Raw genomic sequence first — 13,238 nt, 5'->3', positions numbered from 1 at the left:
GATCATTCCTGCTCCATTTTGCATGTAAATAGCTTTTCTATTTTTAAATAGCTTTTCTTTTTCTAGCCAGCAGAATTATGGGGAACGAGAACAACCTACGTGCTGAAAAATGCATGTTGATGTGGCGTATTTACGCCCGACTGAGCTTTTTTAAAAACGCAACGTAAAAATGACATGTCTGGCCTTGCCCTTAGGCCCAGCTAGGCTGAAATTCGGAGTCAATATTTGCTTTCCTAGATATATTATGGACTAAAGGACAGTTGGGATTAACACTAATTTTCTGCCATTGATGTTTTTTGGAACAACCAATAATCAGATGAATTCAGGTCACTGAATCTGTTATAATTTGAGTTGTGCAGTAGACTAGAATCAATAAAGGGGTTTTTGTTTACTTTTATAATGTATAATGTTTGATAGACAATTTCCCTTTGGCCTTTATCTCTAATTATGTGTGGGTTTTGAATTATGGAGCAGCTCTCCATTTGGGAATTTTAAAAGCAATCTGGTTGTTAGGGAGCAAATTACCCTCGCAACCAGGCCATGCTTTAAATGAGAGTCTGAAATATGAATAGGAGATGGCTGAATAGAAAGGTAAGTAATAAAAGGTAACAATAAAATGAAAGCTTCACAGAGCTGCTGGGGTCAATACCCATTTTAAAGCTTGAAGAAGTAAATAATGAATGAAGAAGAAGAAGTCAAATAATTAAAGAAAACTATAAAAAGTATAGAAAAATTGGAATCAATGAAAAGTAATTACAAGAATTGGTCATTCTATAACATACTTAAAGGTGAATTGCTCCTTTAAAGTCTATAAACCAATAAAAGGTGCAGAAACATCATCTTACCTTGTTCTCAGCCACTGAGAAAGCTTCCTGCTTTGTCGACGCAACCAGGGCTTCGTATTGCGCTTTCATGTCTGAGATGGCTGATGTTAGATCTGCGGCTTGTGCGTAGTTATCAAAAGAGATGGAGATGGCGGCTTTGGTGCCACTGGTGACAAGAGTGTGCACTTCTCTGACTTTCTGTTCAGGAGCAAACACATTGGGGTCAAGAACAAGAAAAGAGCATCACAGTACCCCTGGGTTTGGCAAAATTCTCATACTGGGCATTGCACAAGGATGGGTATCAAGCAACCTGCAAGTGTTCTCTATGTCAAATAATAATACATTTATATCTTAATTCATACCTAGCTATACTGGGATTTAGAATAAAAATCTCTGGTATACTGAATTCTTTGCAGAGATTGTCCAGGAGGAACACTTTTTGTGCACCACTCAAAACTGTAGTCTTCTCCTGGATCATCCAGGACGGCTGCTGTGCGCCAATACTTATTTATTTATTTGAGTCTGAAATGAGTTTTTTTACTATTTTTACAAAAAAAATCAGGTTGTATATAAGTCAATGGGAGAAGTCCCGAAGATATCCTGATCTGTGCTGGGTTTTGTACAATGATCCGAAGATTTTGCGGCTTTAAGGCTAAAATATGAAAAAGATCGGTAAATGTTTTGATAAATAAGGGGAAATAACCCGTGCGGATTTGGTCGGAGTATATTTCAGAAATAAATTAGATATTTTAATATTTTGATAAATAAACCCCTTGGAATATATTTATATACTATCCACCTATTTGATCCAGTGGGGCTGAAAATGTAGTTTCATGGACACATAAGTGATGACCAAGGCTTCATTATTTGGGCTGACCACAAGAAGAGCAGGTCTTTTTGTATTTGGGTTATTAGCTAATACTGCATTGTCCAATCAAAATTATTGAGAAAATGGTGGAGATCAGGTGATGCCTGTGCTTCACTTAGGTAAAAACAATCCACTGATTGGCTGCTGGAAGTATTGCAGCTGTACCACCCCAGCTAGGGAAGCCAATCAGGAACTCTATCAAAATAGGGATGGCGTTTAGCCCAGCCCACTAATTCTGCATCATGGCTTCTAGGATAATGAGAGAAAACAGAAAAGCACTGGTGACTTTGAAACATACTCGTTATTGTCACTGCAATAGACTTCACTGGAGGCCTCTGTTGGCACCTTCTACAAGATCAGGTTTTACCTCAGGCAGGTTCATTTTTAAAGATGGCCGTAAATTCTCATCATAAAGTATCTTGGATTATTATATGATACATTTATTTCCAGCCATTTAATTAGAAAGAAAATCCAAATAAGGAATGAAATTAACTAAGCCCTTGACCGTGTGCATGTGACATCGGTCTGGCCCAATGGGCTGTGCTCCTTTGTATCTACTCTCCTGAACTGTAACCTCTCCTGTTGGGACATGTCACCTTCCAGCCCTAATACTTACAGCATCATATAACTGCTTGGAAAGGGTTATCTGATCCTCAACTCCAGATAGTTTTGTCAGCAAATCAAAGATTGTCAAATACAGATGGTCCACGTCCTGTAAGAGAATTGGAGAGAGCAAGAACTACAGTGAGGTTTGGTCTATACATCAAACTGCTTATTTATTCTAGTGTTTTATCAACAAAAACATACATTTCGCAATACACCAATACAATACCCAAAGCCGTGTAAGTAAAAATGCTGATTAGTGATGTGAAAAATTATAATCAGTGTTTAGTGATGTCATTTGTGTCACATGGCTTAAGAATTAAAGATCTCCTGCACTCTGAAGCTGACCATCTATTCCCATATTTGGCTGATTTCAACCATACTATTCAACCTTCAGGGTTGGTTCCGATAGATCACCCTGAAATCCAGTTAGATAGAAGATGTTCTGTCTTGTTAGAAAATATAGTCTGCAGAAAATATGGTTCATCAGTAGATGAAGAAGTGAAGCTTTGGGCTGATCGATGGAATAGTGCACCCGGCTGAAGCTTTAGGTTCAGAGGTGTCTAGTAGTGATGAGGACTGGTGTGTGAGTCTTTCCGTATAAATATATATAATTCACAAAAGCCATGAATATCTTGTAAATTATATCCTTATAAACGGTGAGTTCTGATGTCATCAGTTATAAACGGTGAGTAGTGATGTCATTTCTGTCACATGACTCACTGAAACTTGTGTATTATAATAAATAAAGTACCCCCTGTTGCAAAATATGAGGATATTAGAAATTACCTCGGAGTTCCAAGAGTGCCTCTTGCTTTTATATGGTCATAAAACTCCTTGGTAACTTATAATATCCTTATAATTTACAAGAGGGGGTAATTTATTCACTATATAAACAGTGCTGTTTGGTGAAGGTCGGCTTTATTGTGTTTGTTTAATAAATAGATACACTGACCTCTTTCAGAGTAGTCCATTCACTCTCCAAGTTCTTAGTTGAGTCGCTGTCTTCATCGAATCTGCAAAGTTTCCAGGAGAAATTGGAAGTTAGATTTTTTCTCACCCATAGAAATGGGACAGTGTGCCGAGCAAGGGAAACTACAAGCAGCAGTTCTTTCATATAATTTAAGGTATCTTGTATCCAATGCTCATACAAAACTGGGGGCCCTTTAAGTAAGGTTCATTTTTAGCGATGAGAAAATAATTTCGCCATGGTAAGTTTCGCAGCAGATTTCCGTGTTTCAATGAAACAGCAGCAAAAATTCACCATCCGTTAAGCCTCGCGCATCAAAAAAAATCAGGTATAAAAAAGACGCGCAAAAAGTGTTTTCGAACTTTTGCAAACTTTTTGATGTTTCGCAAATTTTTCGCCAACTAGAAAAATCACTATTCCTTTTCACATACACACATGTGTGTGGTTCGCCTTTAAATTAAATCTTAGTATGTTATACCACGGCTAATGTCTTCATTATTTGAATTTTTTAGCTTTCACATGGCAGTCACTGACCCCATCTAAAAAATGCTCTGTAAGGCTAAATATTGTTATTGATAATTTTTATTGCTCATCTGTCTATTTCAACCTCTCCTAATCATATTCCTGTCTCTTATTTAATTCAATGCATGGTTGCTAGGGGAATAGGTTGCTAGGGGAATATGGCCCCAACCAGATTGCTGAAATTGCAAACCAGACAGCTACGGAATAAAAAGCTAAATAACTAAAAACAAAAAACACACAAATAATAAAAAATGAAAACCAATTACAACTTGTCACGGAATGCCACTCTCTATATCATACCAAAAGTTAATTTAAAGGTGAACAACCCTTTCAAATAGGTGACCAGCAAATGCTATGTATCTGCAAATTGGTTGTGGCAGGCGATTGTAGCTTTTATTACATAACCCCCTTAATCCTATTCCTATAACCCCCTTAATCCTAATCCTATAAATTTCCTCTACTGGAAGAAAAATGCCGGAAGAGAAAAAGGCAGATTCCTTTCCAGAAACCCAGAGACAGGAAAGAATGGCATCCACCTGTCAGTGTGCAGATCGGGTAGATTTGGGTCAGAAAATACAAATGTTTTTTGTGTCTGAAATCTGCCTAGATATCTACAATACTTTCCCTGCTGGGGTGCCTTCCCCCTGCTATAGATCTGGACAAGTGTGGGAGTCGCTATTAATCACTGTATAGGTATGGGACATGTTATCCAGAATGCTCGGGATCTGGGGCTTTCCGAATAATGAATCTTTCTTTAAGTTGGATCTTCATACATTTTAGGGGCAGATTTATCCAGGGTCAAATTTCCAATTTAAAAAACTTCAAATTCAAATTAAAAAAGATCAACCGAAATTTATTTAAAAAAAATCAATGTTTTTTTTGGCTGTATAAGTCCATTTTCGATTGAATTCGAATTGTACGAATCGAAGTAACATCGCATTCGATCGAATTCGATTCAAAGTTTTTCCATAAAAAACCCCTTTGATTTTTCAAAGTCCACCAATTGACTCCAAATAGGTTCTAGGAGGTCCCCCATAGGCTAAAACAGAAATTCGGCAGGTTTTAGATGGTGAATGGTCGAAGTCGAGACAGTACATGATACATTTCGATATTCGAATTCTCGAATATCGTCTAGAAAATCATGTAAACATTAAGGGGCAGATTTATCAAGGGTCGAATTTCGAGTTCATGGGAGTTTCTAAAAACTCCCATAAACTTGAAATTCAGAAAAAAACAACCAATCAAAATTTATTTAAAAAAGAATATTTTTGGAGCGAATAGGATAGACCCACATACTTGAATCAAATTTGATTCGAGTTTTGTCTCTTGGAAAAATTTTGATTTTCAGGAGTCCACCAAACGACTCCAAAATGATTGTAGGACGTCCCACATAGGCTAAAACACCAATTCGGCAGGTTTTAGATGGCGAATAGTTGAATTTAAATTCTTAAAGGGACGGTACATGGTCAATTTTGAAATTCACATTTTTTTAAAAACATTCTCTAGTCAAATTACACTAAAATAAACTCGAAAATTTTGAATTTTTAAAAGCTAAGAAAAAGCTACTGTTTTATTATTACAGAGAAAAAGGAAATCATTTTTAGAAATTTGGATTATTTGAATAAAATGAAGTCTGTGGGAGAGGGCCTTTCTGTAATTCGGAGCATTCTGGTAATGGGTTTCCGGATAACAGATCCCATACCTGTACTATAAAAAGCTCAACTTCCTATTAAAGAATGCTCAACTCTTAGGGTTATCTGCACTCTATGGGACAGGTACGGGTATCTTTGGAACAGTGAAACTTACTTCGCTTGCACTTCTTCGACTATCTGTTTGTAGTGATCGATTTCTGAGAGTATGGCTGCTTTTGTTTGGCTCAGGGTCTCAATCTGGGCTTTGTAACCAGCAACAGCAGTGGTGGCAACAATGGAGGGGGAGGCTGGCGAACTTGCATCACTCCTGTTGTACACGGAAATCTGAGCTCTAAGGATGGCGTTCTGTTGCTCCAAACTGCGGACCTTGGAAGAAGAGAATGTGTAGCTCCAGTTAATATAGTGTATGCACATAAATCCATTGTGACGTCTGCACCCTAAAGCAGGGTGTCCACACTTGACAAAGAGTCGCACGAGACTCGAAACATGTTGTGTTAAACAATAAACACTGAAGCTTGAGCAGTTAATCTTGCAGTTTGGGTCGATCCTTGTGAACTTTGTGGATATATTCAGCAGCACACACGGCGGAGGTGCATCACATGGTTTTCGACTAAAAAGTTTTTTCGCAGTTTGTTTGAGGTAACAGCACCATTTCTTTTTGAATTACAAGAGAGGATCTGCATGCGGCTCCCTAAAAGAGTTTCCACAGCAAAAAACACCTCTTTAGAGACCACTTTGTATGAGGGATAACTAAATTCCTACACTTTTGCAAGATGCTGAATCGTGGAATCCTTACTATTAAAGGGGAACAATTATGATAATTTTAATATAAGCTTAATCATACAGTGCACTAAAATAAAAAAAATTCTAAAAATAATCTGACCTGCTTCCGAAACAGATGCCAAGAGAGTGATAGAGAAGAAAAACCTGATTATTTCAGAAACTATTTCATGAATTAAAAAACGTTGGAGAGCAACATAAGCTTGCAAAAAGTCCAAAATATGGGCTGCAATTGGCCATTGGTAGCCCCTATGTAGCCCCTATGTGGACTGGCAGCCTTCAGGAGGTTCTGAGAGCTGCTGACTTCGGGAAGGCAGGGCGGGAGCACAAGGGGAGGTATCTTCTGTCCATTGCTTCCCCTTATTGGTCACTGAGTTTAAGTCCCGGTTGAGCTGCTCAGGGATTGGATAGCCGAGGTTTGAACTTCTCCTCCAGCTCATCCAATCACCATGCAGCCGCCTGTGCTCCCCACCTCCCTTCTGTAGTTGGCAGCTCACTGACAGCAGGTGGGCCACACTAATGAAGTAAGTGTAACATGGCAGGGCCCCCTAAAGGTAAACCTTTGTGGTCCCTGTTGTGTGGTGGGGCCCTGGGCACCAAATTTCTTTTAAACGTCTGGGGGGGCAAGTTTTTTTACATGGACGTTTACGGGGGGCCCTGGCCACCAATTTTCTTATAACGTGGGGGGCCCTGGCCACCAATTTTTTTCCCAATGTGGGGTCTTAGCCACCAATATTTATTAATGGGGGGCCCTGACCACAAATGTTTTTTTCAATGGGGGGGGGGCCCTGACCACCAATATTCTTTTATTAACATGTGGGAACCATAGCCACCAATTTTTTTTTTTATTAGTATGTGGTGGGGGGTGGACCTGTGGGGTGGGGAGGGCGGACCTGTAGGTGGGGCTTGTGGTGGGCGTAGCCCTGGGGTCCAGGAAATGTTTTCGTATGGGGCCCTGTGATTACTGATGGCGGCCCTGCTGACAGTATCCCCTAGTTACACAATTACGAATGATATAAGGGACTTTCTAGCCTTTGTCAATAAATTAATTTTACAAACCTGGCATTACCTTAGCACCTGTACATGGGCTTAGCTTAAAAAAAAAAAAAAAAGTTGTTTTTGGTTGACAAATAATAAAAGTGATGAAACTTTTTATAGGGAGTCAGAAACTTCTCCAAAGAAAACTCCCTGCCATCATTCAGGTCACAGTGTATAACGGCAGCCATAACATACAGTTATATAGCCCTACTCAGTTGCCATATGTGAGATGCATTCCATATATAAACTAAACTGTATTAATATATCAGAGGTCAGTGCATTTCAGAACCCTACAAAAGATGTTGCCCACTCACAGGCTAAACCCCAGAGTACACATATATCATATTATAATTGGGATTTGTTGGCATAGGACAAATTCAACAAACTGCAAAATATATAAACATATCAAGATAAAGAATACACCATAAAGTTGTTTAGGGACAATAATTTATATTCCTGTAAAGTATTCCATTTGGACACATATCAAAGTTATAGCACAAATTAACTTAGATCTTAAGCATGTACCTCCAGAATTTTCGTTAGATAAAATAGGCAGGCAGCTGAGAAGAAAGTTTAATTACATTAATAAACCGCACACAACCCCCGGTTACATGTTCTGATGGACAGTTGTGAGTTTACAGAGTGATTTATGGTTATATTTTGATGGGTAAAACAAGGATACTCTACTGGTGCAAAGTGTAGGTTAAAATAAGCTTTTGGATGAATATTCCACCTTCAGGTGACCATGTTTGCCTTCAGTCAGCTTCAAAACACAAATATGAGGACATCTAAACCTATTACTAACCAATTTACTTCTGAATACTTATAGAAAATTGAATGTAAGTTATTAAAAATAAAGGCAACTGTCCTAGTTTTGCTGGAACACTTGGTGACCATCCATTAGGAACCTGCAGGGTTGCCCAATCCTGAGTGAAAGCCCTCATGCTTCCCTTGGGGAGCCACCTGTGCCCACCTACCTTATCAATGAAGGCTGCAAACTTGTTGTTGAGGTTCTGGAGTTCTTCCTTTTCCTTCAAACGAGTCACTTGCACGGTGTCCACAGAAGGCAGGGAGGGGTCAATGGAGGGGATGTCAGGGAGGCCAGACCCAGGCCCACCACCGAGACCACCTAGTCCACCTAGTCCACCAGGGCCAGCTTTAGCGCTGAAGAGGAAGGCTGGGCTGACTCCATAGCTTCCTACTTTAAAACCTCTACCTCCCAGGCGGCCTCTCAAGGCACCATAGGCACCTCCAAATCTACCCCCTGCTCCTCCAATTCCGCCACCTAATCCCAGACCTGCACCGGCTCCAAATCCGGCTCCAAATCCTGCTCCTAACCCTGCACCGGCTCCGGCTCTTAGACCAAAACCTCCTCCCAATCCGCCTCTGAAGCCAAACCCTGCACCACCTGCTGCTGCACCCAGTCCAGCCGCTCTGGAGAGTCCAATCCCCCCGAATCCCCCAGCACCAAATGCTCCCCCGAATCCCCCAGCACCAAATGCTCCCCCAAATCCACCAGCCCTAGCGCTTCTGCCTGAAGAGAAGATCCTGTTGCTTCCATAGGATGCGCCATAGCGCACGGCGGAGCTACTCGCTTTCACTTGCTTCTCAGTCATCGTTTCGGCCAATAATTCACTCTCCAGAGACAAAGTCAGTTGAACAACTCCATCCCTTTATGTACCTGTGCTACAAGGTGCAGGACAGACGCACAAACTCACCTTCTCATTGGCCCAAACGCTTTTTCATCCAGTCATCAAAAATGTCCCTTCTGGATGCAAACTCCAAACCAATGCGCGCTGCTGGCCTGGGGGGTTCTAATTAACAGCAATGGACTGGGGCTTGAAAGCAGCTTCAAGAATTAGGAAAATGCTGCTCTACACAATCTAAATAGGAGCATCTGGCCTTGAGCTATAGCGTTGCTCTCAGTCTGCCTCAAGGTTGGACAATGTTCCAGCTTGCAAAAAGCATTTTATTCACAGCAGCATCATTCTTTATTGGATGCTCCTAAGGCTCCCTATAACTCTACAGCTATGTAAGTGTAGCTTTGCCACGTAGGTTATTTTATAGGGAGGCTACAAAATGAATAGCTTACCTGGATACTGATTTCTGTTACAGAATCAGAGACAGAACACAGAAGGGGCTACACAAATACTGTTTTCCAATGGCAGTTACACTTACAAGAGATATACTGGAACATTGTTTAGAATTACAAATCTTTCATTATGCAAAATATAAACAAACAGTTTTTGGGTGGAGTTTGCTTTTAAAGGGGTGGTTCATCTTTAAATTTAGTTTTAGTATGCGGTAGAGTATGATATTCTCCCACACTTTGCAACTGGTTTTCATTTTTTTTAATTTGTGGTTTTGAGTTATTGTTTAGCAGCTCTCCGCTTTGGAGACCCTAGCAACCATGCATCGATTTGAATAAGAGGCTGGAATATGAATGGGAGATGGACTGAATAGAAAGACGAGTAATCAAAAGTAGCAATAATAATAATGTTGTAGCCTTAGGGTAAGGACACACGGGCAGATTCGCCGGCTATAATGAAAAATCCCAAGCTTCGCGAGGAAACTTCGGAAGACTTCAGGAAACAAAGCTCCGCGAGTTTTCATTATAGCCGGCGGGAAGGTAGAGGAAGGCAGTTCGGGGAGATTGTAGCCCCGAAGAAGAGTGATTTGTCACTGGGGCGACTAATCTCCCCGAATCTGCCTATGTGTCCTTACCCTTAGGGGCATTTGTTTTTTTTAGATGGGGGTCAGTGACCCCCATCTGAAAGCTGGAAGAAGAAGGCAAGTAATTGAAAAACAATAAAAAAAAGAAGTTCCTTAGAATTATACTAAAAGTTAACTTATAACAAGGTGAACCAAACCTTTAAGCAAAAATGTGCTTTAAAACAGGAAGGTTAACCTTAAAATAGGTAATGTCGAATCAGTGAATTACTTTCACCTGTGTTAAAAGTTACAGTCCCAACCGGGGATACAATATACCATCCATGTAGACCCGGGAAGTTCTTCTTACCTGTGTCCCATCCAGCCATGATCAAACTACAACATCCTACATTCAACCAACGCTAAGCTGTTTAGCTTTTTGGTATTCATTTGATACTAATAGGTCCCACAGCAAATATATTTTTTTGGCCCCCAAAATGTCTAGAGGTTGACCTATTTTACCAATATTTATTTAACTTCTATATGAATTAGGGCCTCATGGGGCCCCTATACCTCCTGGGCCCCCCTGCAGCCACAGGGTCTGCTTCCCCTATAGTTACACCCTAGTCAGGGACATTTGTGCAGCATCTGCCAATAGGCAAAAATCATCTTCCGTCACAAGAAACATAAGCTTTGGATTGATGTTGATATCTCAATGAAAAAAAGGCCTTTTCATACATAAGGGTTTGGAGGGGGGGGGGGGGGTGATACCAAATATCTGCATTGGGCCGTTGGGTCTCTAGCTACACCCCTGAGGATTTTCATGAAAATGTATGATATGGAGAGGGGGAATGCTGGCATTTACATATAGATCCACATTACTGCCACTATCTTAATAATCAGGTATGGCATCCGTTTTCCAGAAAGTGCCAAATTATGGAAAGCCCATCTCCCATAGACTCTATTTTACCCAAATAATGCAATTTTTTAAAAACTGATTTCCTTTTTCTCTGTAATAATAAAACAGTACATTGTACTTGATCCAAACTAAGATCTAATTAATCTTTATTGTAACCAAAACCAGCCTATTTAGGTTTATTTAACGTTTAAACGATTTTCTAGTTGACTTAAAGGGGTGGTTCACCTTTAAGCTAATTTTTATTATGTTATAGAATGACCAATTCTAAGCAACTTTTCAATTGGTGTTCATTATTTATTTTTTATAGTTTTATAGTTATTTGTCTTTTTCCTTCTGATTCTTTGCAGCTTTCAAATGGGCGTCACTGTCCCCTTCTTAAAAAAACAAATGCTCTGTAAGGGTACAAAATGTATTGTTATTGCTACTTTTTATTACTGATCCTTCTATTCAGACTCTCTCCTATTCATATTCCAGTCTCTTATTCAAATCAATGCAACATTGCTAGGGTAATTTGGACCCTGGTTACCAGATTGCTTAAAATGCAAATTGAAGAGCTGCTGAATAAAAAGCTAAATAATAAAAAATTAAAACCAATTGCAAATTGTCTCAGAATATCTCTCTACATCATACTAAAAGTTATCTCAAAGGTGAACAACCCCTTTAAGGTATGAAAATCCAAATTATGGAAAGATCTGTTATCTGGAAACCCCCAGGTCTCTTACCTATACCAACATCAACAGACACTCAACGTACAAAGCTGTGAAAGCTCTAGACCTTTTCCCAGCAGATGAGATGCCAGTTGAGCTTCCCAGGTAAAAAATTCCTTACTAAGCCCAAAACGCAATCACATAATTCCCTGAACCAATTACTTATCATTCCTTTATAAGTTACATTAACACAAGAGAGACATTCAACTCAATTTCTCATGACCTATTCACTATCACATGATATCAGTTTATTCTCCTGCTCCTCCTCTCAACTGGACCCTGAGGGGTGGTTAAAGGAACAGTACTGGCAAAAATGAAAGTACAATCCTTTATTGCTCCCAAAGATTCCATGTCTTGGAACTAGAGGTGTGCACAGCTACAGAATGAGATGACATGGGTATGGTTCGGGTGCGGTCCTACAAGGACAATGTTTTGTGTGTTAGAGTTGGAGTTTTTTCCTGACTTGCACATAACTAATATGGACATTTACCCAGAAGAACAATAGAATAGGGAGCCACTTTGACTTCCAGGTATGGTTAGAACATGTCAGAATACTAGTCTTGCAGGGGGGATTGTCAGAATACATCACATGGTTTGATAGACCTTTTGGGTCCAAGCTTTTCTTATAGTGTGACTATTGGCAAGCTCAAGGTAATTACGCAGATAAAAATAAAAACCTGTTTGTAACAGCAAATGTGCTGCCACAAGTATTCACTTTGCATCTCCCCAAGTTGGTCTTTGTGATGGATCAGCAGCTTTGTGCACCCCGAAAGGTCCATGCTGTAGTTTAGGAAGTACTGATATATTGAGTTGAAGTTTCAGATAATGGGTTATCATCACCAATTTAATGGTTGGTTTGGTGGATTTGTTTGAACATTACCCTGGGCCCTAAATTGCCCTGACAAATACTTACCAATTTAAGCAATTATGTGCCTCTGAATTTTCTACCACAAGTCTACCCAAAAGAATATTTTCAGTTCTATCCTACAGTCACACAGTGTGATAGTTATAAATTTATTTGCCCAAATGTATTTTGACTTCATACTGGAGCCCTTCAATACTTCTGCTTTATTCTCTTTTCCATTAACAGGAAGGTTGCGTATTCTCTACATGTCATCTCACCTCTTTGGGATGTGTCAGCCCTGAACAATCACCAGCCGTCTTTTTTTTATTTTTTTTACCAATGTCTAACCCGCTTGGGTCTATACAGTATATACCTACTGCAACCATGCAGAGAGCTCATAGCTTTTATCACGTTCTGTACTATAAATGTAGGTTTCGTTTGCCCAAAGATTTAACTGACTGTAAGCTCTTCAGAATAAAAATTGACTGTTGCTTATTTTTGCTAAATAAAATATGAGTGTGTATTTTGTTTCCATGCCTCGTTGATTGTGTTACACTTTGATCAGTGTGTGTGTATAAGCCACATTTAGTATTGTGCTTTAACATCAAAAATTCATACTTAGGAAGTTTATATTTCAGGCAAGATTGTGCTTTTGCCGGTTCCTCCCAAAGCACGAAAAAACAGCTTATGGTGAAGAATTAAAAGGCCATATAAACTAAAAGAGTCTTATAATTAACTGCTTGATTTGAAGATGGCGCCTACATTGAAGATATAATAGCAAGGTGCAGGATTAAAGGAAATTAGGGTACACCGAGCAAGCCTAACAGTTTGGCATGTTTTAGGTGCTAATACATTTATGTGT

At 39.6% G+C, this 13,238-nt stretch overlaps 1 protein-coding gene across 1 annotated transcript in view; it reads right to left on the bottom strand.

The window, feature by feature from the left end:
* Positions 1-8,917, bottom strand: part of ouro1.S (ouroboros 1 S homeolog) — a 31,578-nt gene extending 22,661 nt beyond the window's left edge. The window contains exons 1-5 of the mRNA XM_018250333.2: positions 8,235-8,917; positions 5,594-5,805; positions 3,251-3,311; positions 2,309-2,404; positions 846-1,022 (exon numbers count right to left, since the gene is read on the bottom strand). Of these exons, the coding sequence (XP_018105822.1) occupies positions 846-1,022; positions 2,309-2,404; positions 3,251-3,311; positions 5,594-5,805; positions 8,235-8,873 (1,185 nt within the window). The 5' untranslated portion in view covers positions 8,874-8,917. The remainder of the gene's footprint in view (positions 1-845; positions 1,023-2,308; positions 2,405-3,250; positions 3,312-5,593; positions 5,806-8,234) is intronic.
* Between the last annotated feature and the right edge of the window lie 4,321 nt (positions 8,918-13,238).

This window comes from Xenopus laevis, chromosome 2S (assembly GCF_017654675.1).
Source record: "Xenopus laevis strain J_2021 chromosome 2S, Xenopus_laevis_v10.1, whole genome shotgun sequence".
Taxonomy (NCBI): domain Eukaryota; kingdom Metazoa; phylum Chordata; class Amphibia; order Anura; family Pipidae; genus Xenopus; species Xenopus laevis.
This window is presented reverse-complemented; position numbering and strand designations above follow the sequence as displayed.